The sequence below is a fragment of the Nesoenas mayeri genome, assembly GCF_963082525.1.
Source record: "Nesoenas mayeri genome assembly, chromosome: 17".
Classification (NCBI taxonomy): domain Eukaryota; kingdom Metazoa; phylum Chordata; class Aves; order Columbiformes; family Columbidae; genus Nesoenas; species Nesoenas mayeri.
In genome coordinates, this window is record NC_137565.1 from 108,923 (window position 1) to 136,051 (window position 27,129).

The window sequence follows — 27,129 nt, forward strand, 5'->3', positions numbered from 1 at the left end:
CCGGAGAGAGCCGAGGCCGGCCGGAGCGAGCCGAGCGCGGCCGGAGCGAGCCGAGCCCGGCCAGAGAGAGCCGAGCCCGGCCAGAGAGAGCCGAGCCCGGCCAGAGAGAGCCGAGCCCGGCAGGTGAGAGCCGAGCGCGGCCGGAGAGAACCGAAGCCGGCCGGTGAGAGCCGAGGCCGGCCGGAGCGAGCCGAGCGTGCCCTAAGAGAACCGAGCCCGGCCGGAGTGAGCCGAGACCGGCCGGACCGAGCCGAGCCCGGACGGAGCGAGCCGAGCGCGGCCGGAGAGAAACGAGGCTGGCCGGAAAAAAGCGAGGCCGGCCGTAGAGAGCCGAGCCCGGCCGGTGAGAGCCGAGCGTGGCCTGAGAGGACCGAGCCCGGGCGGAGCGAGCCGAGCCCGGCCGGAGAGAGGCGAGCCCGGCCGGTGAGAGCCGAGCCCGGCCGGAGCGAGCCGAGCGCGGCCGGAGAGAACCGAGGCTGGCCGGAGTTAGCCGAGGCCGGCCGGAGAGAGCCGAGGCCGGGCGGAGCGAGCCGAGGCCGGGCGGAGAGAACCGAGGCCGGCCGGAGCGAGCCGAGCGCGGCCGGAGTGAGCCGAGCGCGGCCGGAGCGAGCCGAGCGCGGCCGGAGAGAGCCGAGCGCGGCCGGAGCGAGCCGAGCCCGGCCGGAGAGAGCAGAGCCCGGCCGGAGAGAGCCGAGGCCGGCCGGAGAGGACCGAGGCCGGCCGGAGTGAGCCGAGCCCGGCCGGAGCGAGCCGAGCGCGGCCGGAGAGCCGAGGCCGGCCGGAGAGAGCCGAGGCCGGCCGGAGAGAGCCGAGGCCGGCCGGAGAGAGCCGAGGCCGGCCGGAGCGAGCCGATGCCGGCCGGAGCGAGCCGAGCGCGGCCGGAGAGAACCGAGCCCGGCCGGAGAGAACCGAGGCCGGCCGGAGCGAGCCGAGCGCGGCCGGGGAGAACCGAGGCCGGCCGGAGCGAGCCGAGCCCGGCCGGAGAGAACCGAGCCCGGCCGGAGCAAGCCGAGCCCGGCCGGAGAGAACCGAGGGCGGCCGGAGCGAGCCGAGCGCGGCCGGAGAGAACCGAGGCCGGCCGGAGAGAGCCGAGGCCGGGCGGAGCGAGCCGAGCGCGGCCGGAGAGAACCGAGGCCGGCCGGAGCGAGCCGAGCCCGGCCGGAGAGAACCGAGGCCGGCCGGTGAGGGTTGAGGCCGGCCGGAGAGAGCCGAGCGCGGCCGGAGAGAGCCGATGCCTGCCGGAGAGAGCCGAGGCCGGCCGGAGCGAGCCGAGACCGGCCGGAGCGAGCCGAGCCCGGCCAGAGAGAGCCGAGCCCGGCCAGAGAGAGCCGAGCCCGGCCAGAGAGAGCCGAGCCCGGCAGGTGAGAGCCGAGCGCGGCCGGAGAGAACCGAGGCCGGCCGGTGAGAGCCGAGGCCGGCCGGAGCGAGCCGAGCGTGCCCTAAGAGAACCGAGCCCGGCCGGAGTGAGCCGAGACCGGCCGGACCGAGCCGAGCCCGGACGGAGCGAGCCGAGCGCGGCCGGAGAGAAACGAGGCTGGCCGGAAAAAAGCGAGGCCGGCCGTAGAGAGCCGAGCCCGGCCGGTGAGAGCCGAGCGTGGCCTGAGAGGACCGAGCCCGGGCGGAGCGAGCCGAGCCCGGCCGGAGAGAGGCGAGCCCGGCCGGTGAGAGCCGAGCCCGGCCGGAGCGAGCCGAGCGCGGCCGGAGAGAACCGAGGCTGGCCGGAGTTAGCCGAGGCCGGCCGGAGAGAGCCGAGGCCGGCCGAAGCGAGCCGAGGCCGGGCGGAGAGAACCGAGGCCGGCCGGAGCGAGCCGAGCGCGGCCGGAGAGAGCCGAGCGCGGCCGGAGCGAGCCGAGCGCGGCCGGAGAGAGCCGAGCGCGGCCGGAGCGAGCCGAGCCCGGCCGGAGAGAGCCGAGGCCGGCCGGTGAGAGCCGAGCCCGGCCGGAGCGAGCCGAGCGTGCCCTAAGAGAACCGAGCCCGGCCGGAGTGAGCCGAGCCCGGCCGGAGAGAGCCGAGCCCGGACGGAGCGAGCCGAGCGCGGCCGGAGAGAACCGAGGCCGGCCGGAGCGAGCCGAGCGCGGCCGGAGAGAAACGAGGCTGGCCGGAAAAAAGCGAGGCCGGCCGGAGAGAGCCGAGCCCGGCCGGAGAGAGCCGAGCCCGGCCGGTGAGAGCCGAGCCCGGCCGTAGAGAGCCGAGCGTGGCCTGAGAGAGCCGAGGCCGGCCGGAGCGAGCCGAGCCCGGCCGGAGAGAGTAGAGCCCGGCCGGAGCGAGCCGAGCCCGGCCCGAGAGAGCCGAGCGCGGCCGGAGAGAACCGAGGCCGGCCGGAGCGAGCCGAGCCCGGCCGGAGAAAGCCGAGGCCGGCCGGAGAGAACCGAGGCCGGCCGGAGCGAGCCGAGCGCGGCCGGAGAGAACCGAGGCCGGCCGGAGTGAGCCGAGCCCGGCCGGAGCGAGCCGAGCGCGGCCGGAGAGAACCGAGGCTGGCCGGAGTTAGCCGAGGCCGGCCGGAGAGAGCCGAGGCCGGGCGGAGCGAGCCGAGGCCGGCCGGAGAGAACCGAGGCCGGCCGGAGCGCGCCGAGCGCGGCCGGAGTGAGCCGAGCGCGGCCGGAGCGAGCCGAGCGCGGCCGGAGAGAGCCGAGCGCGGCCGGAGCGAGCCGAGCCCGGCCGGAGCGAGCCGAGCCCGGCCGGAGCGAGCCGAGCCCGGCCGGAGAGAGTAGAGCCCGGCCGGACCGAGCAGAGCCCGGCCGGAGAGAGCCGAGGCCGGCCGGAGAGGACCGAGGCTGCCCGGAAAAAAGCGAGGCCGGCCGGAGTGAGCCGACCCCGGCGGGAGAGAGCCGAGCGCGGCCGGAGAGAGCCGAGGCCGGCCGGAGAGAGCCGAGCATGGCCTGAGGGAACCGAGCCCGGCCGGAGCGAGCCGAGCCCGGCCGGAGCGAGCCGAGCCCGGCCGGAGAGAGCCGAGCCCGGCCGGTGAGAGCCGAGCCCGGCCGGAGCGAGCCGAGCGCGGCCGGAGAGAACCGAGCGCGGCCGGAGAGAACCGAGGCTGCCCGGAAAAAAGCGAGGTCGGCCGCAGTTAGCCGAGGCCGGCCGGAGCGAGCCGAGCGCGGCCGGAGCGAGTCGAGCCCGGCCGGAGAGAGCCGAGCCCGGCCGGAACGAGCCGAGCGTGGCCTGAGACAACCGAGGCCGACCGGAGCGAGCCGAGGCCGGCCGGAGCGAGCCGAGCGCGGCCGGAGAGGACCGAGGCCGGCCGGAAAAAAGCGAGGCCGGCCGGAGTTAGCCGAGGCCGGCCGGAGAGAACCGAGGCCGGCCGGAGCGAGCCGAGCGCGGCCGGAGAGAGCCGAGCGCGGCCGGAGAGAACCGAGGCCGGCCGGTGAGCCGAGTGCGGCCGGAGTGAGACGGGGTGTCCCCAGCAAAGCCAACTGCCGGGGCCGCACCTCTTTAGCACAGCAGCCCTGACACACTGGGCTGGGAGCCTTTCCAGTGTTGTTACTCCTCTGCGTAACAAGGCTCCGTTTTGGCTCAGACTCGGAGGGAGACCCCGCTGCCGCCCCGCTCCTCCCGGGGAACCACTGCCCACATCAGGGGGTGAAGCTAAGGGCGGGGAAGGCTTGGGCTTTGCTTTTCTCCTCTCAGCCTACAGCGCAAACAGGACGATGTGACATGCTAACAACTGTGCTTTATTGTATGTTTTCCACAATCGCTGAGGATTTTGTTGAACATTAGGATTTTTTTTTTATTTTTTAAACTTGACTGATAGGAGTTCCACATTCAATTGGTTTTGGTGGTTTCAGTTCAAACGCCACAAGTCTCCACCTCCCACGCAGCCCGGGGGTAACCCCCGCAGCAGCATCTGCGGCTGGTGAGCATCGCCCTGCCCGCTCTCCCAGCTGGGCTATGGGAGATGTGCTGGGTCCCTGCCCCGGGCCAGTCTGTCTTGCCAGTTCCGTCAGTTTACACTGTCAGAGAAATCTCTCCCAGCACAGAGATCCAGTCATACACCTTCCCTAAACCAAGAATCAGACCCTTTATCATTCAATCCATCTATTTCAAATGACTGATCTTTTAAATTAAATATTTTAGATTCTTACAGGAAATAATATAAATCAGATAAAGTGGTGACTAAAATCACAGTCTATGTGCAATGCTTTCATTGAAAGTACCCAAGCAATGTGATTTTGAAAGATGTTAAGAATCAAAGCCTGTTTTTCGGAAATGTCAATGATATTCCAAGGCAAGTTGTCCACTGACCTGTGACTCACAAGTGAATCTCACAAACCTGACTGGCCTCATTCACCAACGGTGAAACACTGGCCACGTCCAAAGTTACATCAGAAATTAATATGGTCTCAAACACCCGTCTGTGTACTCAGCGCAAAGAACCAGGTAGCAATTACTGTCCCAGGTTTCCAAAACATGGAATGAGTTTGGAAACAAACTGTTGTCTTCCTGTTTCCCAAGCAGGGAGTAATGCACTGAGTCCTACCAACACATCTGAATCATCGCTTCATGAGAAAATTACTCATGAGATGGTGAGGAGACCCCCAACCTCCACATCCTGTCAGAAGCACCCAACTGCACTGCCCGGCCAGGTTCCGATACACTCACTCACACTGGGTTGCACATAACGAATCCAGTTGTCTCCCCCCTCCAAAATGAGGCAGGGTATCAGAAGCTAGAGCAGCAAAGCTCACTAGCTCTCGTGGGGCAGAGGCATCTACCCAAAGCTGCCTGACGCTTACAGGGCTGTCCAGTTAACAACCACCCACAGCAGATCGACTCTGGGAGAGTCTGATTGGTACCTGTGGAAGGTGGAGAAAGATCTTCAGAGAAAATAGCAAATGGATGTCGTGACACTGACCAGTATTTCTAAAAATAAAATGAAACCGGGGGTCCCATACAGTGTGAGCAGCCACATGGCTTTCCTCTTGTGCATACTCTGATGATTCCAGTGCCCAAATCCTAAGTGAGCGAGTCCTTCCCCAGGGATGGCTTTGTTCATACTTTATTTAGCGCACTTAAAGTGACATTTTCTACAGCTGTCGAGAGTGAGGTGTCATTTTGTGCATGGATATTGGCCCATACAGGGAAGGTCCCCAGCTGAAAGATGCTCTTGGCCCATGTGTTCATAGCCAAGCTAAGCAGCAGAACTCCCATAAGATTCATGAGCAACCCAGTTCTTGCCTACAAAAGAAACACAAAGACAACTGTTTAGACTGGACATCTACAGCCCATGAAGCATGAAGGTATTTGAATATAAACATTTTAAAAACTGAAGGCTTAATTGCCGCTAATTTTAGCAACATTTTAAGTGGGTTTTCTTAAGCCAAAGGCCATTCTGCAGATGCTTACCAAGCTTTGATCCATCAAAAACATTACCATCTGTTTAGCCTCAGGAATGTGAGCAGGAGCTGGGACTGAGCCTAATTTTACTCATAAGATTTCTCTGCGCTGGGGAACTTTTCCTGCATCTAGAAACCTATGAGAGCTGAGCTGCTGCCATGGGCAGGAACAGGAGCAGGGTCTGGGAGATGCTGAGCACATTCAAGACCAGCTTTGTCACCATTTGGAGCCACAGTGGCTCCAAATTTCAAAGGGCCAGACTTTATACAGGCTCTTTCTGCGTATCTGTGCCTTCAAATACTGCCGAGAACGGCATTAGACTTCAGCCTTTTCACTTGAGCACAAGTTGAACTGGTAACACTTCTGAAAATTACCATTTTTAACACTCAGGCTGATTGTTTTCAGCATTTTCTGTATCTAAAAGAACTTGACTCACCATATCCTTGACCATCAAGTGTCCATAAGAAAATGCAATTGAGTTAGGAGGTGTTGAGACTGGCAGCATGAATGCGTAGGAGCATCCTATAGTTCCTGGTATCATTAAATAGAGGGGATTTACTTTCAGACGAATGGCCTTGAAAAACAGAAGGGAACATAAAATGTACCTTGCAGATTTGGAGTCATAGGCAGATATATAAAGGAATGCAAACAGCTCCTACACTATGCAAAGCCCTACCCCACACTCTGTGATAAATAATCACATATCTCTCCAACAACATCTGAAGGGTTATTATCCTTCTGTGTTCACGTTATGCTACAGGTACTTGCTTTGTTGCTCTCCAGAATTTCAAAGTGCCCAAAGCCCAGGAACAGGAGAACCATATGGCACTTGTCCCAGCACAGACACAACAAAACCTGCCCATGCAAGGAGCAAGGCGAGGACAGAGCAGAGGAACAGCTGGACTACCTTACCAGCTCTGCCAAGACAGGCAGAAAGATGATAATGGTGGTCGTGTTGCTGGCAAACTCCGTGAACAAGGCGATGACAGTTGTGATGAGGATGACAGCCACAGGCGGTGGTACGCCCTCCAAGGGATGCAGGCGGCCTCCTATCCAGACAGACAAACCAGACTCCTGCAGAAAGGGAAAACAAACAAGCTGGAGAGCAAAGCTCTCGCCTCCCTGAACATAAATGGATCCCTCCTAGAACTGCAAATTACACACAACCTTCACTGACCCACACAAGCACCTGTGGGAAGTGTCCTCAAGGTGTGTAACAACAAGCAGTTTGAAAGGAGCTGCAAGATGTCTTAACCTCCTTAGTTATCTGCTCCATAACATCATGACTTGGAGCTGCAAAACACGTCCTTCAGGAGCTGTGACCCTGTAGATGCAAATCTCCCAGAGGCAAACAAGAACCCAAATGACACTCTGATAAGATCCAACTCCGTCAGACAGGATGACTGCAACGTAGTGTCTGCAGCAGGTCTCACCTCACAGCCCTTGGCCATGGCAAAGCCTCCTCCGAGCAGCAAGATGATGTTCCAGGGCACCGTCTCTTGGGCCTTCCTCCAAGTCAACAAGGGCTGCATCTCCGTGTTTGGTGCTAAATGAAGAAAAAAACCCTCACGTCAAACACCCATCCAAAGAGGACCATGTCAGTCATCATCTGATACAATGAGCTCATGGACCTGACACCAGGGCTGGAGCTTACTAAACATGAGTTGCTGATAAAATATACATATGGAAGCTCTTAAGGCAGACAATCAAGAGACCATTTAAGTTAACATCAAATCTTACAATAGATAAATAAATAAATAAATAAATTCTAGAACTTCAAGATTTCTTTGAGGCTTTCTTGAGGGAACATTTAATATCAGGTTAATTTTTTCTCTGTAACAGACAAACATTATCTTCAACAGATGGTAGTCTGTGGAAGGAGGAAATTTTCTAACATTTGAATTATGAAGATATTATTAATTCTCCACTTGCTGTTCAATAGCCAGCAAGTTTTATAGCAAAGAGCCCATTCATGGTGAAGTGAGCCCTGTCATATGGAAGGATGCACTAATGGGACTGCAATTTTCTGCTGAACAAGGGCACACCTCTTTTACCCAGAGGAGCTGGTTCAACATCTTCCTGCATATGAACAACATGACAAGTGTGCATGAATCAGAGCAACAGCAGTAACTGGTATTTTGTTCCCACAGACCCTGGGCAGTGCTGCATCATCCATGAAGGGCCTTCATCAGCTGCATCTCCACATTAACACCAAGTGGCTTATGAATTACAATTTGTATCTCATTGCTACTCGAAAAGAGAAACTCAAGACCACAAAAGAAGACTCCTGGTACCAGAACCTGCTGGTGAGTTTGGGCACTAGGAGTTTACATTCTGAGTCATTCTAGGGACTGAGGAAGGGCCGTTATTTCTGAATATGGATAACTCGCCCAGTTCTGCCCTCTGGGAGGTTCCTGCTCCCACCTGAGGGACAGGAGCTGTTTGGGAGTCAGCAACCAAACCTCTGCTTCGCAGTCAGCAAAGCAACACTGATTTCAGTTTCCTTCAGCCCACCAGAGCGTTATCTCTGACAGCTGTGTGAGCATTTGAGTCACTCCTGCAACCAGCAGCAGGGCAGCGGCTACCGAACCTCTCCTGGCACTGCAGGGAAAGACCCTCTGTGCAACCGCCCCTCCAGCCCGCGGTGCTGCAGCCCGCCGGGGCAGCTGCGGGGCTCGCGCGGGCCCGGGGTGGGGCAGCGCTGGCTCCTGCTCTGTGCCGGCCCACCAGCGCACAGGTGAGCGCACAGTCCCGCCCGGAGGGGCCCCCTACCCACCTTTCAGGTCAAACCACCACCTGAAGGAAGGTTTTTGCGAAGGGAAGAAGAACAAAATAATCACAATGGTGATTCCAGTAACCGCATCTGAGATAAACCTGTCCAAAAACAGCAGAAACACTGGTAAGAAAAAGCCTGTAAAACAACAAAGTTTATGAGAACAGGGATTTACAAAAGAAGATCACAAGTTTCCATCAGGTTTGAACAAGATTCATTGTTCACAGTTCTTTTCTTTTTAATTCCCTGTCGAGTTGCATTTCTAAGATGGGCTTTGAAACCCCTAGAAAACTGCTCTGCAAATGTAAACACCAAGATCTAATCCCCACCACACTGATGCTCTGACTGTTTTGCTTGGGGAATTGTGGTCAGTCCATGACGGGTTGCGAGGACAAATTTCCCCAGCTCATTGCAAGGAAGAAGGAATGCAGAGCCCAGACCTCTTTGGAAAACGATCAGACTATATGGTGAAAGGCAAGCTCCATACAGTAAAGAGCTTAAGCATGTTTTTGATTGTAAGGAACTATTAACTGATGAGGAAAAAGTCTATAATTACTTTGCTGTATTAAGGAATCATTTATTAAGCTAGGTTTTATTGAAAAATAAAATGAAGGTCTCTTACGTTAAGAAATAACACCACCCCCTCTCACACCAACTGCTATATCCATTCATCCTCCCAAGGTATGGATGGCACAAGGGAGACAAACTCATCAAACAGACAGGATAGCACAAGGGATGAGCTCTTGCCATCCATCTTCAGCCTCCAGACCTCCAGTGCATAAAGAGTTCAGTATTTCACTGCAAATGTACCTATAAACAGCATTCTCAACATTAAAACCCTAGGGATGGCCTCAGATACACACGTGACAACTTCCCACTGGGTTTCATGTACCTCCTCCAAGAGAAAGAAACAATAAAGCTGGCTCTGCTTCTCAAAGCTCAGCTTAATTTATTCCAGGAAACCTGAGCAATAGTGTTAAGCGATACAATGAGAAACCCCAGAATCTCAATGACTTGGAAAGCCTATTGAAAAATATGACAGTGCAATGAAAATAAAGTCTTACCCCGGTGCAAACAAGCTTGCTCAACCTGGAATGAATTTGGGATCCCTGGAGAAGAGCATGATTGCAAAGATGCAGAAAAAGAAGAAAATTGCCTGTTCTGCAAACCTAAAATGGAAAGAAATGCAGTTAAAGTGCTGCTGTGCTAAAGGGGTCGATCCAACCTAGGACAAGTATTGAGCTGAGGCTGCAGCAGATTAGGTGAGAAGTTAGGCTGGTTTTCTTAAAATAACTACAGTGAAATATTGGAATAGCTTGTAAATCTCTTTGCAAATATTGATACTAGCCAGCAATTATCTCTTATTGGAAGGCATTAAGAAGAGGCAAGGCAGGCATCAGGAACGTACAGACCAGATGTCACAACACTTGTACGCAAGGCTGACGAAGGGGTACGGCAGACGAAGGGCCAAGCAGCCTCTCATGGGCACTCCTCTTGGCGCTGCCCTCTGGGATGTGCCCAGGGCAGGGCCAGCCGGAGAGGGATCCCCTCCAGCTCAAGAAATGTAACAGGATTGGCTGAGGTTCAATTCATATGAGACAGCAGGAACAAACTTCAAGGTCAAAACCTAAACAGTATCTCTTAGGTACATGACAAACAGCGGGGGAAATGGCATATAATTCACTTAGTATCAGGCTTGACTCCAGTCAGTCAAGATTTAACCAAAGCAACAACTCAAAACACTGTTTAAAATCTCCCCGAGCACAAGGAAGGGCATTTAAGCTACTGGGAAGAGGCCACTCGCATTGATTTTAAGTTATAGGTTTGCTAATCAAATTGGTAGAGCACAGCTTAATGGACTTTCTCACTCCTAGACCTCAAAGTGGGACTTTGATTCTTTCAGAGACATTTTGCAGGCTGCTTGATAATGTACTGAATGGAACGAGTAAACCAATTTCTTTCATTTACAGCACAGGTACAGACAATTGTCTTTGAAGAACCACTCCATTTTCCACTCAACAGCAATAATTACAATGTTGATAGCAAGACACAAACATCACTGAATCTTCACAGCATTGCTGTGAGTATGAAAATATTATTTTACAGATGGAGGCACATAGACCATTTAAGGCTAAGACTTAGAGTTTAAAATCCTTCACTAGCCCTGATTGCCCAGAATATCAGTGGCCAGACACACTGAGGGTTTGATTCTTGGCACCACGGCGTGATTTCATTCACCTGCCCAGGAGGCACAAACTAAACCAAAGCCATTTGTCATGACAGCCACAGCCAAAATAACGAGTGACGGAAAGAAGTCAGGAGAGCAGCTCCAAGCCAGGACAGGAGAGCCTCAGTGGACAAGTGGAGCCCAGTGCTGAGCTGGGCTCATCGCAGCAGGGCCGAACGGGGATACTGCCAGCGAACACGGGGCAGAGTGCCTGCAATGCTATAAATAACAGCTGGGAGTCACTTGGAAACCACAGAGCTATTTATTTGACCACTCTCTTCCAGCTTGTTGAACAGGTTGGATTGTTACTCAAAGGCACCTTTGTCTCTCTGCTTGGACCCTCTTCCACTGCACCCAGGGCTGGGCTTGCCGGAGCTTTTGCTCAGCAACGTACCCACAAAGTGGATAAAAAACAACCACGGTCATTGTGAAAGCCAAAGAGTAGAATCTACCAATATCCTTCTGGATGCGTAAAGCCAAGTGGATTGAAACCAATACAGATTCTTCATTTAATACATCTGTAGTATGTGCCTGAAAATTAGCAAAAACGACAGAATTTCTGATTTGCTTCTAGCATTCAAGCTTTGCATTTCACAAGCAATTCCAGTAAAGCTTCAGTGCACATGGAAATGTGAATACTACAGAACTGAGAATAATTTGCCCTGATTTTTCTAATACATTCATCGCAGCAGAGCAAGTACTTCTTGTGAAGTTCCCAAGATCTGGATTTACAGACCACTTGCAGTCCTCATTTTAGATACCAATGAAATGACACACAAGACACTGAAGTGAAGCCTTTACATTCGGATGCCAGCCTGGAACCTGGCAGTTCCCATGAGCTCCCCATGGCTTCGCCTCCTCCAAACCAGCAGGACCAGAGCAACCAACCTGGCCATGCTGAACTTTGCAAAAATAAAGAACTGTGGTTTAAAATGTTTGTACAATGGATTAGTGATTTCTTTTCCATGGCAACTGATAATTTCTCTTTACTCTGATTCTTTTTATACACCAAAGAAATAGCTTTGCTCTCATTAAGCCCTGTTCTTTTTAATCTCTAAAGACCACATAAATAATTTTTTTCTCCCACTGGCAAAATATTCTTTGGTTTTCTCAGGAAAGCTGCAGCAAAGTGGACTTCAAATAAACCCACTTTGCCTCATATAGGGGTCAAGCAACTGAAAATATTTAGCAACACCTTGATACAAGAGTGTACCAGTGAAGGCTTTAATTGACTTGATGAACTAGAAGTGTGATTTTAAAAAGCTAATTATAAACCAAGGGAAATTTATTTTCTGGTGTATGGAAAATATTCTGGAAAGCATTGCAATGAAACACAGCATACTTCTAATAACTGATCTTCAGTGCAAGATCAAAAGCCAAGGGGCAAAATTGAAATAGGGCAAAAAAACTACTTTGTGGATGGTTTTCCCAAAATTTTGAAACCTGTAGGGATCAACAGCAAATCACTTCAAAAAGAAAAGTGTGGTATTCTACCCCAAGAGAGACCAAATTGCACCTATATTAAACAAGTTCTTCAGGTAAGATAGGAGAAACTTTGAACAAAAAAACCAAACAAGACCACGTCAGAATAACTTAGATTTGGAACAAGCATTCCACAGAATATTAAAAAAAAATTAAAACCGTTAATGAAATTGAACTAAAGTCTATATAAAATTGAAAGGTTTTTGGTTTCAATACATCTTGCACATGTGAATTAATTAATGCTCCCAGTGCCCAGCAAGTTTGACTAGTATGCCAACAGCAACTGCTAACAAATGTCAGAAGAACGGCTTTTTAGGGAGACGGTCACAACCGCCCACACCATTGTGTGCAGCACCATCACCCTCACACAAGCTTTATCCTTCAATCCCTCTGCTCTGTCACCATCAGACTCCTTCTACTTCCCTCGCCTCCCTGCAGCTTTGTTTTTATTTTTTTTTCAAAAAAAGTCTATCAAAGTTCAGGGGGGGAAATGGTGGCACATACAAACTTCAAAATGGGTCTTGTGGTTGGGTTAATTTTATACCCATTTAATGATTTCCAGGGAATCGGTGGCTCTGAACTGCAGCAGCTCTCCTGTCTGTTGCTCAAGAGCCTTGGGAACAACCTCTGCCCCTCCAGACACAGATCCTGCCTTTGCTGCACTGACAGCAGCGGGAATTTTCCACACCCGGGAACCTGCTGAGCTGCAGCAGAGCAAGCCACGCCACGGGACGGTCCCCGTGGGCAGGGGAGCCCCAGGGAGGGCTTAATCCCTTGTTGATGCAACAGCAAATTTCCTTTCTTGCTGAAGAAGTGAGCCTCAGAAAACTTTGTTTTGAAACAGCAGATGAATCACTGACCTCTGAACATGAACGGATACGATTTTCTATGGTAGCACCGCCCCCGGCGCGAGGTAGACGGGGCCGCCCCCGGCGCGAGGTAGACGGGGCCGCCCCCGGCGCGAGGTAGACGGGGCCGCCCCCGGCGCGAGGTAGACGGGGCCGCCCCCGGCGCGAGGTAGACGGGGCCGCCCCCGGCGCGAGGTAGACGGGGCCGCCCCCGGCGCGAGGTAGACGGGGCCGCCCCCGGCGCGAGGTAGACGGGGCCGCCCGGCCGGAGCGAGCCGAGCGTGGCCGGAGAGAACCGAGGTCGGCTGGAGTTAGCCGAGGCCGGCCGGAGAGAGCCGAGGCCGGCCGGAGAGAGCCGAGGCCGGCCGGAGTGAGCCGAGGCTGGCCGGAGAGAGCCGAGGCCGGCCGGAGAGAGCCGAGGCCGGCCGGAGCGAGCCGAGCCCGGCCGGAGAGAACCGAGCCCGGCCGGAGAGAACCGAGGCCGGCCGGAGCGAGCCGAGCCCGGCCGGAGAGAACCGAGGGCAGCCGGAGCGAGCCGAGCGCGGCCGGAGCGAGCCGAGGCCGGCCGGAGAGAGCCGAGGCCGGCCGGTGAGGGTTGAGGCCGGCCGGAGAGAGCCGATGCCTGCCGGAGAGAGCCGAGCCCGGCCGGAGCGAGCCGAGCGCGGCCGGAGAGAGCCGAGCCCGGCCGGAGCGAGCCGAGCGCGGTCGGAGAGAGCCGAGGCCGGCCGGAGCGAGCCGAGCCCGGCCGGTGAGAGCCGAGCGTGGCCTGAGAGGACCGAGCCCGGGCGGAGCGAGCCGAGCCCGGCCGGTGAGAACCGAGCCCGGCCAGAGAGAGCCGAGCCCGGCCAGAGAGAGCCGAGCCCGGCAGGTGAGAGCCGAGCGCGGCCGGAGAGAACCGAAGCCGGCCGGTGAGAGCCGAGGCCGGCCGGAGCGAGCCGAGCGTGCCCTAAGAGAACCGAGCCCGGCCGGAGTGAGCCGAGACCGGCCGGACCGAGCCGAGCCCGGACGGAGCGAGCCGAGCGCGGCCGGAGAGAAACGAGGCTGGCCGGAAAAAAGCGAGGCCGGCCGTAGAGAGCCGAGCCCGGCCGGTGAGAGCCGAGCGTGGCCTGAGAGGACCGAGCCCGGGCGGAGCGAGCCGAGCCCGGCCGGAGAGAGGCGAGCCCGGCCGGTGAGAGCCGAGCCCGGCCGGAGCGAGCCGAGCGCGGCCGGAGAGAACCGAGGCTGGCCGGAGTTAGCCGAGGCCGGCCGGAGAGAGCCGAGGCCGGGCGGAGAGAGCCGAGGCCGGGCGGAGAGAACCGAGGCCGGCCGGAGCGAGCCGAGCGCGGCCGGAGTGAGCCGAGCGCGGCCGGAGCGAGCCGAGCGCGGCCGGAGAGAGCCGAGCCCGGCCGGAGCGAGCCGAGCCCGGCCGGAGAGAGCCGAGGCCGGCCGGTGAGAGCCGAGCCCCGGCCGGAGCGAGCCGAGCGTGCCCTAAGAGAACCGAGCCCGGCCGGAGTGAGCCGAGCCCGGCCGGAGAGAGCCGAGCCCGGCCGGAGAGAGCCGAGCCCGGCCGGAGAGAACCGAGCCCGGCCGGAGAGAACCGAGCCCGGCCGGAGCAAGCCGAGCCCGGCCGGAGAGAACCGAGGCCGGGCGGAGCGAGCCGAGCGCGGCCGGAGAGAACCGAGGCCGGCCGGAGAGAGCCGAGGCCGGGCGGAGCGAGCCGAGCGCGGCCGGAGAGAACCGAGGCCGGCCGGAGCGAGCCGAGCCCGGCCGGAGAGAACCGAGGCCGGCCGGTGAGGGTTGAGGCCGGCCGGAGAGAGCCGAGCGCGGCCGGAGAGAGCCGATGCCTGCCGGAGAGAGCCGAGGCCGGCCGGAGCGAGCCGAGCGCGGCCGGAGCGAGCCGAGCCCGGCCAGAGAGAGCCGAGCCCGGCAGGTGAGAGCCGAGCGCGGCCGGAGAGAACCGAGGCCGGCCGGTGAGAGCCGAGGCCGGCCGGAGCGAGCCGAGCGTGCCCTAAGAGAACCGAGCCCGGCCGGAGTGAGCCGAGACCGGCCGGACCGAGCCGAGCCCGGACGGAGCGAGCCGAGCGCGGCCGGAGAGAAACGAGGCTGGCCGGAAAAAAGCGAGGCCGGCCGTAGAGAGCCGAGCCCGGCCGGTGAGAGCCGAGAGTGGCCTGAGAGGACCGAGCCCGGGCGGAGCAAGCCGAGCCCGGCCGGAGAGAGGCGAGCCCGGCCGGTGAGAGCCGAGCCCGGCCGGTGAGAGCCGAGGCCGGCCGGAGCGAGCCGAGCCCGGCCGGAGCGGAGCGAGCGCGGCCGGAGCGAGCCGAGGCTGGCCGGAGTTAGCCGAGGCCGGCCGGAGAGAGCAGAGGCCGGGCGGAGCGAGCCGAGGCCGGGCGGAGAGAACCGAGGCCGGCCGGAGCGAGCCGAGCGCGGCCGGAGAGAGCCGAGCGCGGCCGGAGCGAGCCGAGCGCGGCCGGAGAGAGCCGAGCGCGGCCGGAGCGAGCCGAGCCCGGCCGGAGAGAGCCGAGGCCGGCCGGTGAGAGCCGAGCCCGGCCGGAGCGAGCCGAGCGTGCCCTAAGAGAACCGAGCCCGGCCGGAGTGAGCCGAGCCCGGCCGGAGTGAGCCGAGCCCGGCCGGACCGAGCCGAGCCCGGACGGAGCGAGCCGAGCGCGGCCGGAGAGAACCGAGGCCGGCCGGAGCGAGCCGAGCGCGGCCGGAGAGAAACGAGGCTGGCCGGAAAAAAGCGAGGCCGGCCGGAGAGAGCTGAGCCCGGCCGGAGAGAGCCGAGCCCGGCCGGAGTGAGCCGAGCCCGGCCGGAGCGAGCCGAGCGTGGCCTGAGAGAGCCGAGGCCGGCCGGAGCGAGCCGAGCCCGGCCGGAGTGAGCCGAGCCCGGCCGCAGTGAGCCGAGCCCGGCCGGACCGAGCCGAGCCCGGACGGAGCGAGCCGAGCGCGGCCGGAGAGAACCGAGGCCGGCCGGAGCGAGCCGAGCGCGGCCGGAGAGAAACGAGGCTGGCCGGAAAAAAGCGAGGCCGGCCGGAGAGAGCCGAGCCCGGCCGGAGAGAGCCGAGCCCGGCCGGTGAGAGCCGAGCCCGGCCGGAGCGAGCCGAGCGTGGCCTGAGAGAGCCGAGGCCGGCCGGAGCGAGCCGAGCCCGGCCGGAGAGAGCCGAGCCCGGCCGGAGAGAACCGAGGCCGGCCGGAGCGAGCCGAGCCCGGCCGGAGAAAGCCGAGGCCGGCCGGAGAGAGCCGAGGCCGGCCGGAGCGAGCCGAGCGCGGCCGGAGAGAACCGAGGCCGGCCGGAGTAAGCCGAGCCCGGGCGGAGCGAGCCGAGCGCGGCCGGAGCGAACCGAGGCTGGCCGGAGTTAGCCGAGGCCGGCCGGAGAGAGCCGAGGCCGGGCGGAGCGAGCCGAGGCCGGGCGGAGAGAACCGAGGCCGGCCGGAGCGAGCCGAGCACGGCCGAAGTGAGCCGAGCGCGGCCGGAGCGAGCCGAGCGCGGCCGGAGAGAGCCGAGCGCGGACGGAGCGAGCCGAGCCCGGCCGGTGAGAACCGAGCCCGGCCGGAGCGACCCGAGCGCGGCCGGAGCGAGCCGAGCCCGGCCGGAGAGAACCGAGGCCGGCCGGTGAGAGCCGAGCCCGGCCGGAGCGAGCCGAGCGTGGCCTGAGAGAGCCGAGGCCGGCCGGAGCGAGCCGATCCCGGCCGGTGAGAGCCGAGCCCGGCCGGAGCGAGCCGATCGTGCCCTAAGAGAACCGAGCCCGGCCGGAGCGAGCCGAGCGCGGCCGGAGAGAAACGAGGCCGGCCGGTGAGGGTTGAGGCCGGCCGGAGAGAGCCGAGCCCGGCCGGAGCGAGCCGAGCGTGGCCTGAGAGGACCGAGCCCGGGCGGAGTGAGCCGAGCGCGGCCGGTGAGAACCGACGCTGGCCGGAGCGAGCCGAGGCCGGCCAGAGCGACCCGAGCGCGGCCGGAGCGACCCAAGCGCGGCCGGAGCGAGCCGAGCCCGGCCGGAGCGAGCCGAGCGCGGCCGGAGAGAGCCGAGCCCGGCCGGAGAGAGTAGAGCCCGGCCGGACCGAGCAGAGCCCGGCCGGAGAGAGGCGAGGCCGGCAGGAGAGGACCGAGGCCGGCCGGAGCGAGCCGAGCGTGGCCTGAGAGAACCGAGGCCGGCCGGAGCGAGCCGAGCGTGCCCTAAGAGAACCGAGCCCGGCCGGAGTGAGCCGTGCCCGGCCGGACCGAGCCGAGCCCGGCCGGAGCGAGCCGAGCGTGGCCGGAGAGAACCGAGGTCGGCTGGAGTTAGCCGAGGCCGGCCGGAGAGAGCCGAGGCCGGCCGGAGAGAGCCGAGGCCGGCCGGAGTGAGCCGAGGCTGGCCGGAGAGAGCCGAGGCCGGCCGGAGAGAGCCGAGGCCGGCCGGAGCGAGCCGAGCCCGGCCGGAGAGAACCGAGCCCGGCCGGAGAGAACCGAGGCCGGCCGGAGCCAGCCGAGCCCGGCCGGAGAGAACCGAGGGCGGCCGGAGCGAGCCGAGCGCGGCCGGAGCGAGCCGAGGCCGGCCGGAGAGAGCCGAGGCCGGCCGGTGAGGGTTGAGGCCGGCCGGAGAGAGCCGATGCCTGCCGGAGAGAGCCGAGCCCGGCCGGAGCGAGCCGAGCGCGGCCGGAGAGAGCCGAGCCCGGCCGGAGCGAGCCGAGCGCGGTCGGAGAGAGCCGAGGCCGGCCGGAGCGAGCCGAGCCCGGCCGGTGAGAGCCGAGCGTGGCCTGAGAGGACCGAGCCCGGGCGGAGCGAGCCGAGCCCGGCCGGTGAGAACCGAGCCCGGCCGGAGCGAGCCGAGCCCGGCCGGAGCGAGCCGAGCGCGGCCGGACCGAGCCGAGCCCGACCGGAGCGAGCCGAGCCCGGCCTGAGAGAACCGAGCCCGGCCGGAGAGAGCCGAGCCCGGCCGGAGAGAGTAGAGCCCGGCCGGACTGAGCAGAGCCCGGCCGGAGAGAGCCGAGGCCGGCCGGAGAGGACCGAGGCCGGCCGGAGAGGACCGAGGCCGGCCGGAGTGAGCCGAGCCCGGCCGGAGAGAGCAGAGCCCGGCCGGAGAGAGCCGAGGCCGGCCGGAGTTAGCCGAGGCCGGCCGGAGTGAGCCGAGCCCGGCCGGAGCGAGCCGAGCGCGGCCGGAGAGCCGAGCCCGGCCGGAGAGAGCCGAGGCCGGCCGGAGAGAGCCGAGGCCGGCCGGAGAGAGCCGAGGCCGGCCGGAGCGAGCCGATGCCGGCCGGAGCGAGCCGAGCGCGGCCGGAGCGAGCCGAGCGCGGCCGGGGAGAACCGAGGCCGGCCGGAGAGAGCCGAGGCCGGGCGGACCGAGCCGAGCCCGGCCTGAGAGAACCGAGGCCGGCCGGAGAGAGCCGAGGCCGGGCGGAGCGAGCCGAGCCCGGCCTTAGAGAACCGAGGCCGGCCGGAGCGAGCCGAGCCCGGCCGGAGAGAACCGAGCCCGGCCGGTGAGGGTTGAGGCCGGCCGGAGAGAGCCGAGCGCGGCCGGAGAGAGCCGATGCCTGCCGGAGAGAGCCGAGGCCGGCCGGAGCGAGCCGAGCGCGGCCGGAGCGAGCCGAGCCCGGCCAGAGAGAGCCGAGCCCGGCCAGAGAGAGCCGAGCCCGGCCAGAGAGAGCCGAGCCCGGCAGGTGAGAGCCGAGCGCGGCCGGAGAGAACCGAAGCCGGCCGGTGAGAGCCGAGGCCGGCCGGAGCGAGCCGAGCGTGCCCTAAGAGAACCGAGCCCGGCCGGAGTGAGCCGAGACCGGCCGGACCGAGCCGAGCCCGGACGGAGCGAGCCGAGCGCGGCCGGAGAGAAACGAGGCTGGCCGGAAAAAAGCGAGGCCGGCCGTAGAGAGCCGAGCCCGGCCGGTGAGAGCCGAGCGTGGCCTGAGAGGACCGAGCCCGGGCGGAGCGAGCCGAGCCCGGCCGGAGAGAGGCGAGCCCGGCCGGTGAGAGCCGAGCCCGGCCGGAGCGAGCCGAGCGCGGCCGGAGAGAACCGAGGCTGGCCGGAGTTAGCCGAGGCCGGCCGGAGAGAGCCGAGGCCGGGCGGAGCGAGCCGAGGCCGGGCGGAGAGAACCGAGGCCGGCCGGAGCGAGCCGAGCGCGGCCGGAGTGAGCCGAGCGCGGCCGGAGCGAGCCGAGCGCGGCCGGAGAGAGCCGAGCGCGGCCGGAGCGAGCCGAGCCCGGCCGGAGAGAGCAGAGCCCGGCCGGAGAGAGCCGAGGCCGGCCGGAGAGGACCGAGGCCGGCCGGAGTGAGCCGAGCCCGGCCGGAGCGAGCCGAGCGCGGCCGGAGAGCCGAGGCCGGCCGGAGAGAGCCGAGGCCGGCCGGAGAGAGCCGAGGCCGGCCGGAGAGAGCCGAGGCCGGCCGGAGCGAGCCGATGCCGGCCGGAGCGAGCCGAGCGCGGCCGGAGAGAACCGAGCCCGGCCGGAGAGAACCGAGGCCGGCCGGAGCGAGCCGAGCGCGGCCGGGGAGAACCGAGGCCGGCCGGAGCGAGCCGAGCCCGGCCGGAGAGAACCGAGCCCGGCCGGAGCAAGCCGAGCCCGGCCGGAGAGAACCGAGGGCGGCCGGAGCGAGCCGAGCGCGGCCGGAGAGAACCGAGGCCGGCCGGAGAGAGCCGAGGCCGGGCGGAGCGAGCCGAGCGCGGCCGGAGAGAACCGAGGCCGGCCGGAGCGAGCCGAGCCCGGCCGGAGAGAACCGAGGCCGGCCGGTGAGGGTTGAGGCCGGCCGGAGAGAGCCGAGCGCGGCCGGAGAGAGCCGATGCCTGCCGGAGAGAGCCGAGGCCGGCCGGAGCGAGCCGAGACCGGCCGGAGCGAGCCGAGCCCGGCCAGAGAGAGCCGAGCCCGGCCAGAGAGAGCCGAGCCCGGCCAGAGAGAGCCGAGCCCGGCAGGTGAGAGCCGAGCGCGGCCGGAGAGAACCGAGGCCGGCCGGTGAGAGCCGAGGCCGGCCGGAGCGAGCCGAGCGTGCCCTAAGAGAACCGAGCCCGGCCGGAGTGAGCCGAGACCGGCCGGACCGAGCCGAGCCCGGACGGAGCGAGCCGAGCGCGGCCGGAGAGAAACGAGGCTGGCCGGAAAAAAGCGAGGCCGGCCGTAGAGAGCCGAGCCCGGCCGGTGAGAGCCGAGCGTGGCCTGAGAGGACCGAGCCCGGGCGGAGCGAGCCGAGCCCGGCCGGAGAGAGGCGAGCCCGGCCGGTGAGAGCCGAGCCCGGCCGGAGCGAGCCGAGCGCGGCCGGAGAGAACCGAGGCTGGCCGGAGTTAGCCGAGGCCGGCCGGAGAGAGCCGAGGCCGGCCGAAGCGAGCCGAGGCCGGGCGGAGAGAACCGAGGCCGGCCGGAGCGAGCCGAGCGCGGCCGGAGAGAGCCGAGCGCGGCCGGAGCGAGCCGAGCGCGGCCGGAGAGAGCCGAGCGCGGCCGGAGCGAGCCGAGCCCGGCCGGAGAGAGCCGAGGCCGGCCGGTGAGAGCCGAGCCCGGCCGGAGCGAGCCGAGCGTGCCCTAAGAGAACCGAGCCCGGCCGGAGTGAGCCGAGCCCGGCCGGAGAGAGCCGAGCCCGGACGGAGCGAGCCGAGCGCGGCCGGAGAGAACCGAGGCCGGCCGGAGCGAGCCGAGCGCGGCCGGAGAGAAACGAGGCTGGCCGGAAAAAAGCGAGGCCGGCCGGAGAGAGCCGAGCCCGGCCGGAGAGAGCCGAGCCCGGCCGGTGAGAGCCGAGCCCGGCCGTAGAGAGCCGAGCGTGGCCTGAGAGAGCCGAGGCCGGCCGGAGCGAGCCGAGCCCGGCCGGAGAGAGTAGAGCCCGGCCGGAGCGAGCCGAGCCCGGCCCGAGAGAGCCGAGCGCGGCCGGAGAGAACCGAGGCCGGCCGGAGCGAGCCGAGCCCGGCCGGAGAAAGCCGAGGCCGGCCGGAGAGAACCGAGGCCGGCCGGAGCGAGCCGAGCGCGGCCGGAGAGAACCGAGGCCGGCCGGAGTGAGCCGAGCCCGGCCGGAGCGAGCCGAGCGCGGCCGGAGAGAACCGAGGCTGGCCGGAGTTAGCCGAGGCCGGCCGGAGAGAGCCGAGGCCGGGCGGAGCGAGCCGAGGCCGGCCGGAGAGAACCGAGGCCGGCCGGAGCGCGCCGAGCGCGGCCGGAGTGAGCCGAGCGCGGCCGGAGCGAGCCGAGCGCGGCCGGAGAGAGCCGAGCGCGGCCGGAGCGAGCCGAGCCCGGCCGGAGCGAGCCGAGCCCGGCCGGAGCGAGCCGAGCCCGGCCGGAGAGAGTAGAGCCCGGCCGGACCGAGCAGAGCCCGGCCGGAGAGAGCCGAGGCCGGCCGGAGAGGACCGAGGCTGCCCGGAAAAAAGCGAGGCCGGCCGGAGTGAGCCGACCCCGGCGGGAGAGAGCCGAGCGCGGCCGGAGAGAGCCGAGGCCGGCCGGAGAGAGCCGAGCATGGCCTGAGGGAACCGAGCCCGGCCGGAGCGAGCCGAGCCCGGCCGGAGCGAGCCGAGCCCGGCCGGAGAGAGCCGAGCCCGGCCGGTGAGAGCCGAGCCCGGCCGGAGCGAGCCGAGCGCGGCCGGAGAGAACCGAGCGCGGCCGGAGAGAACCGAGGCTGCCCGGAAAAAAGCGAGGTCGGCCGCAGTTAGCCGAGGCCGGCCGGAGCGAGCCGAGCGCGGCCGGAGCGAGTCGAGCCCGGCCGGAGAGAGCCGAGCCCGGCCGGAACGAGCCGAGCGTGGCCTGAGACAACCGAGGCCGACCGGAGCGAGCCGAGGCCGGCCGGAGCGAGCCGAGCGCGGCCGGAGAGGACCGAGGCCGGCCGGAAAAAAGCGAGGCCGGCCGGAGTTAGCCGAGGCCGGCCGGAGAGAACCGAGGCCGGCCGGAGCGAGCCGAGCGCGGCCGGAGAGAGCCGAGCGCGGCCGGAGAGAACCGAGGCCGGCCGGTGAGCCGAGTGCGGCCGGAGTGAGACGGGGTGTCCCCAGCAAAGCCAACTGCCGGGGCCGCACCTCTTTAGCACAGCAGCCCTGACACACTGGGCTGGGAGCCTTTCCAGTGTTGTTACTCCTCTGCGTAACAAGGCTCCGTTTTGGCTCAGACTCGGAGGGAGACCCCGCTGCCGCCCCGCTCCTCCCGGGGAACCACTGCCCACATCAGGGGGTGAAGCTAAGGGCGGGGAAGGCTTGGGCTTTGCTTTTCTCCTCTCAGCCTACAGCGCAAACAGGACGATGTGACATGCTAACAACTGTGCTTTATTGTATGTTTTCCACAATCGCTGAGGATTTTGTTGAACATTAGGATTTTTTTTTTATTTTTTAAACTTGACTGATAGGAGTTCCACATTCAATTGGTTTTGGTGGTTTCAGTTCAAACGCCACAAGTCTCCACCTCCCACGCAGCCCGGGGGTAACCCCCGCAGCAGCATCTGCGGCTGGTGAGCATCGCCCTGCCCGCTCTCCCAGCTGGGCTATGGGAGATGTGCTGGGTCCCTGCCCCGGGCCAGTCTGTCTTGCCAGTTCCGTCAGTTTACACTGTCAGAGAAATCTCTCCCAGCACAGAGATCCAGTCATACACCTTCCCTAAACCAAGAATCAGACCCTTTATCATTCAATCCATCTATTTCAAATGACTGATCTTTTAAATTAAATATTTTAGATTCTTACAGGAAATAATATAAATCAGATAAAGTGGTGACTAAAATCACAGTCTATGTGCAATGCTTTCATTGAAAGTACCCAAGCAATGTGATTTTGAAAGATGTTAAGAATCAAAGCCTGTTTTTCGGAAATGTCAATGATATTCCAAGGCAAGTTGTCCACTGACCTGTGACTCACAAGTGAATCTCACAAACCTGACTGGCCTCATTCACCAACGGTGAAACACTGGCCACGTCCAAAGTTACATCAGAAATTAATATGGTCTCAAACACCCGTCTGTGTACTCAGCGCAAAGAACCAGGTAGCAATTACTGTCCCAGGTTTCCAAAACATGGAATGAGTTTGGAAACAAACTGTTGTCTTCCTGTTTCCCAAGCAGGGAGTAATGCACTGAGTCCTACCAACACATCTGAATCATCGCTTCATGAGAAAATTACTCATGAGATGGTGAGGAGACCCCCAACCTCCACATCCTGTCAGAAGCACCCAACTGCACTGCCCGGCCAGGTTCCGATACACTCACTCACACTGGGTTGCACATAACGAATCCAGTTGTCTCCCCCCTCCAAAATGAGGCAGGGTATCAGAAGCTAGAGCAGCAAAGCTCACTAGCTCTCGTGGGGCAGAGGCATCTACCCAAAGCTGCCTGACGCTTACAGGGCTGTCCAGTTAACAACCACCCACAGCAGATCGACTCTGGGAGAGTCTGATTGGTACCTGTGGAAGGTGGAGAAAGATCTTCAGAGAAAATAGCAAATGGATGTCGTGACACTGACCAGTATTTCTAAAAATAAAATGAAACCGGGGGTCCCATACAGTGTGAGCAGCCACATGGCTTTCCTCTTGTGCATACTCTGATGATTCCAGTGCCCAAATCCTAAGTGAGCGAGTCCTTCCCCAGGGATGGCTTTGTTCATACTTTATTTAGCGCACTTAAAGTGACATTTTCTACAGCTGTCGAGAGTGAGGTGTCATTTTGTGCATGGATATTGGCCCATACAGGGAAGGTCCCCAGCTGAAAGATGCTCTTGGCCCATGTGTTCATAGCCAAGCTAAGCAGCAGAACTCCCATAAGATTCATGAGCAACCCAGTTCTTGCCTACAAAAGAAACACAAAGACAACTGTTTAGACTGGACATCTACAGCCCATGAAGCATGAAGGTATTTGAATATAAACATTTTAAAAACTGAAGGCTTAATTGCCGCTAATTTTAGCAACATTTTAAGTGGGTTTTCTTAAGCCAAAGGCCATTCTGCAGATGCTTACCAAGCTTTGATCCATCAAAAACATTACCATCTGTTTAGCCTCAGGAATGTGAGCAGGAGCTGGGACTGAGCCTAATTTTACTCATAAGATTTCTCTGCGCTGGGGAACTTTTCCTGCATCTAGAAACCTATGAGAGCTGAGCTGCTGCCATGGGCAGGAACAGGAGCAGGGTCTGGGAGATGCTGAGCACATTCAAGACCAGCTTTGTCACCATTTGGAGCCACAGTGGCTCCAAATTTCAAAGGGCCAGACTTTATACAGGCTCTTTCTGCGTATCTGTGCCTTCAAATACTGCCGAGAACGGCATTAGACTTCAGCCTTTTCACTTGAGCACAAGTTGAACTGGTAACACTTCTGAAAATTACCATTTTTAACACTCAGGCTGATTGTTTTCAGCATTTTCTGTATCTAAAAGAACTTGACTCACCATATCCTTGACCATCAAGTGTCCATAAGAAAATGCAATTGAGTTAGGAGGTGTTGAGACTGGCAGCATGAATGCGTAGGAGCATCCTATAGTTCCTGGTATCATTAAATAGAGGGGATTTACTTTCAGACGAATGGCCTTGAAAAACAGAAGGGAACATAAAATGTACCTTGCAGATTTGGAGTCATAGGCAGATATATAAAGGAATGCAAACAGCTCCTACACTATGCAAAGCCCTACCCCACACTCTGTGATAAATAATCACATATCTCTCCAACAACATCTGAAGGGTTATTATCCTTCTGTGTTCACGTTATGCTACAGGTACTTGCTTTGTTGCTCTCCAGAATTTCAAAGTGCCCAAAGCCCAGGAACAGGAGAACCATATGGCACTTGTCCCAGCACAGACACAACAAAACCTGCCCATGCAAGGAGCAAGGCGAGGACAGAGCAGAGGAACAGCTGGACTACCTTACCAGCTCTGCCAAGACAGGCAGAAAGATGATAATGGTGGTCGTGTTGCTGGCAAACTCCGTGAACAAGGCGATGACAGTTGTGATGAGGATGACAGCCACAGGCGGTGGTACGCCCTCCAAGGGATGCAGGCGGCCTCCTATCCAGACAGACAAACCAGACTCCTGCAGAAAGGGAAAACAAACAAGCTGGAGAGCAAAGCTCTCGCCTCCCTGAACATAAATGGATCCCTCCTAGAACTGCAAATTACACACAACCTTCACTGACCCACACAAGCACCTGTGGGAAGTGTCCTCAAGGTGTGTAACAACAAGCAGTTTGAAAGGAGCTGCAAGATGTCTTAACCTCCTTAGTTATCTGCTCCATAACATCATGACTTGGAGCTGCAAAACACGTCCTTCAGGAGCTGTGACCCTGTAGATGCAAATCTCCCAGAGGCAAACAAGAACCCAAATGACACTCTGATAAGATCCAACTCCGTCAGACAGGATGACTGCAACGTAGTGTCTGCAGCAGGTCTCACCTCACAGCCCTTGGCCATGGCAAAGCCTCCTCCGAGCAGCAAGATGATGTTCCAGGGCACCGTCTCTTGGGCCTTCCTCCAAGTCAACAAGGGCTGCATCTCCGTGTTTGGTGCTAAATGAAGAAAAAAACCCTCACGTCAAACACCCATCCAAAGAGGACCATGTCAGTCATCATCTGATACAATGAGCTCATGGACCTGACACCAGGGCTGGAGCTTACTAAACATGAGTTGCTGATAAAATATACATATGGAAGCTCTTAAGGCAGACAATCAAGAGACCATTTAAGTTAACATCAAATCTTACAATAGATAAATAAATAAATAAATAAATTCTAGAACTTCAAGATTTCTTTGAGGCTTTCTTGAGGGAACATTTAATATCAGGTTAATTTTTTCTCTGTAACAGACAAACATTATCTTCAACAGATGGTAGTCTGTGGAAGGAGGAAATTTTCTAACATTTGAATTATGAAGATATTATTAATTCTCCACTTGCTGTTCAATAGCCAGCAAGTTTTATAGCAAAGAGCCCATTCATGGTGAAGTGAGCCCTGTCATATGGAAGGATGCACTAATGGGACTGCAATTTTCTGCTGAACAAGGGCACACCTCTTTTACCCAGAGGAGCTGGTTCAACATCTTCCTGCATATGAACAACATGACAAGTGTGCATGAATCAGAGCAACAGCAGTAACTGGTATTTTGTTCCCACAGACCCTGGGCAGTGCTGCATCATCCATGAAGGGCCTTCATCAGCTGCATCTCCACATTAACACCAAGTGGCTTATGAATTACAATTTGTATCTCATTGCTACTCGAAAAGAGAAACTCAAGACCACAAAAGAAGACTCCTGGTACCAGAACCTGCTGGTGAGTTTGGGCACTAGGAGTTTACATTCTGAGTCATTCTAGGGACTGAGGAAGGGCCGTTATTTCTGAATATGGATAACTCGCCCAGTTCTGCCCTCTGGGAGGTTCCTGCTCCCACCTGAGGGACAGGAGCTGTTTGGGAGTCAGCAACCAAACCTCTGCTTCGCAGTCAGCAAAGCAACACTGATTTCAGTTTCCTTCAGCCCACCAGAGCGTTATCTCTGACAGCTGTGTGAGCATTTGAGTCACTCCTGCAACCAGCAGCAGGGCAGCGGCTACCGAACCTCTCCTGGCACTGCAGGGAAAGACCCTCTGTGCAACCGCCCCTCCAGCCCGCGGTGCTGCAGCCCGCCGGGGCAGCTGCGGGGCTCGCGCGGGCCCGGGGTGGGGCAGCGCTGGCTCCTGCTCTGTGCCGGCCCACCAGCGCACAGGTGAGCGCACAGTCCCGCCCGGAGGGGCCCCCTACCCACCTTTCAGGTCAAACCACCACCTGAAGGAAGGTTTTTGCGAAGGGAAGAAGAACAAAATAATCACAATGGTGATTCCAGTAACCGCATCTGAGATAAACCTGTCCAAAAACAGCAGAAACACTGGTAAGAAAAAGCCTGTAAAACAACAAAGTTTATGAGAACAGGGATTTACAAAAGAAGATCACAAGTTTCCATCAGGTTTGAACAAGATTCATTGTTCACAGTTCTTTTCTTTTTAATTCCCTGTCGAGTTGCATTTCTAAGATGGGCTTTGAAACCCCTAGAAAACTGCTCTGCAAATGTAAACACCAAGATCTAATCCCCACCACACTGATGCTCTGACTGTTTTGCTTGGGGAATTGTGGTCAGTCCATGACGGGTTGCGAGGACAAATTTCCCCAGCTCATTGCAAGGAAGAAGGAATGCAGAGCCCAGACCTCTTTGGAAAACGATCAGACTATATGGTGAAAGGCAAGCTCCATACAGTAAAGAGCTTAAGCATGTTTTTGATTGTAAGGAACTATTAACTGATGAGGAAAAAGTCTATAATTACTTTGCTGTATTAAGGAATCATTTATTAAGCTAGGTTTTATTGAAAAATAAAATGAAGGTCTCTTACGTTAAGAAATAACACCACCCCCTCTCACACCAACTGCTATATCCATTCATCCTCCCAAGGTATGGATGGCACAAGGGAGACAAACTCATCAAACAGACAGGATAGCACAAGGGATGAGCTCTTGCCATCCATCTTCAGCCTCCAGACCTCCAGTGCATAAAGAGTTCAGTATTTCACTGCAAATGTACCTATAAACAGCATTCTCAACATTAAAACCCTAGGGATGGCCTCAGATACACACGTGACAACTTCCCACTG

At 60.3% G+C, this 27,129-nt stretch overlaps 1 protein-coding gene across 1 annotated transcript in view; it reads right to left on the reverse strand.

Annotated features, from left to right (window-relative positions):
- Positions 1 to 26,382, reverse strand: part of LOC308047041 (uncharacterized protein) — a gene marked incomplete at its 3' end in the record, with an annotated part of 39,701 nt that extends 13,319 nt beyond the window's left edge. The window contains exons 1-10 of the mRNA XM_080355259.1: positions 26,253 to 26,382; positions 24,910 to 25,022; positions 24,389 to 24,550; positions 23,913 to 24,050; positions 22,936 to 23,002; positions 8,108 to 8,242; positions 6,765 to 6,877; positions 6,244 to 6,405; positions 5,768 to 5,905; positions 4,791 to 4,857 (exon numbers count right to left, since the gene is read on the reverse strand). Of these exons, the coding sequence (XP_080211385.1) occupies positions 4,791 to 4,857; positions 5,768 to 5,905; positions 6,244 to 6,405; positions 6,765 to 6,877; positions 8,108 to 8,242; positions 22,936 to 23,002; positions 23,913 to 24,050; positions 24,389 to 24,550; positions 24,910 to 25,008 (1,081 nt within the window). The remainder of the gene's footprint in view (positions 1 to 4,790; positions 4,858 to 5,767; positions 5,906 to 6,243; positions 6,406 to 6,764; positions 6,878 to 8,107; positions 8,243 to 22,935; positions 23,003 to 23,912; positions 24,051 to 24,388; positions 24,551 to 24,909; positions 25,023 to 26,252) is intronic.
- Positions 26,383 to 27,129: the final 747 nt, after the last annotated feature.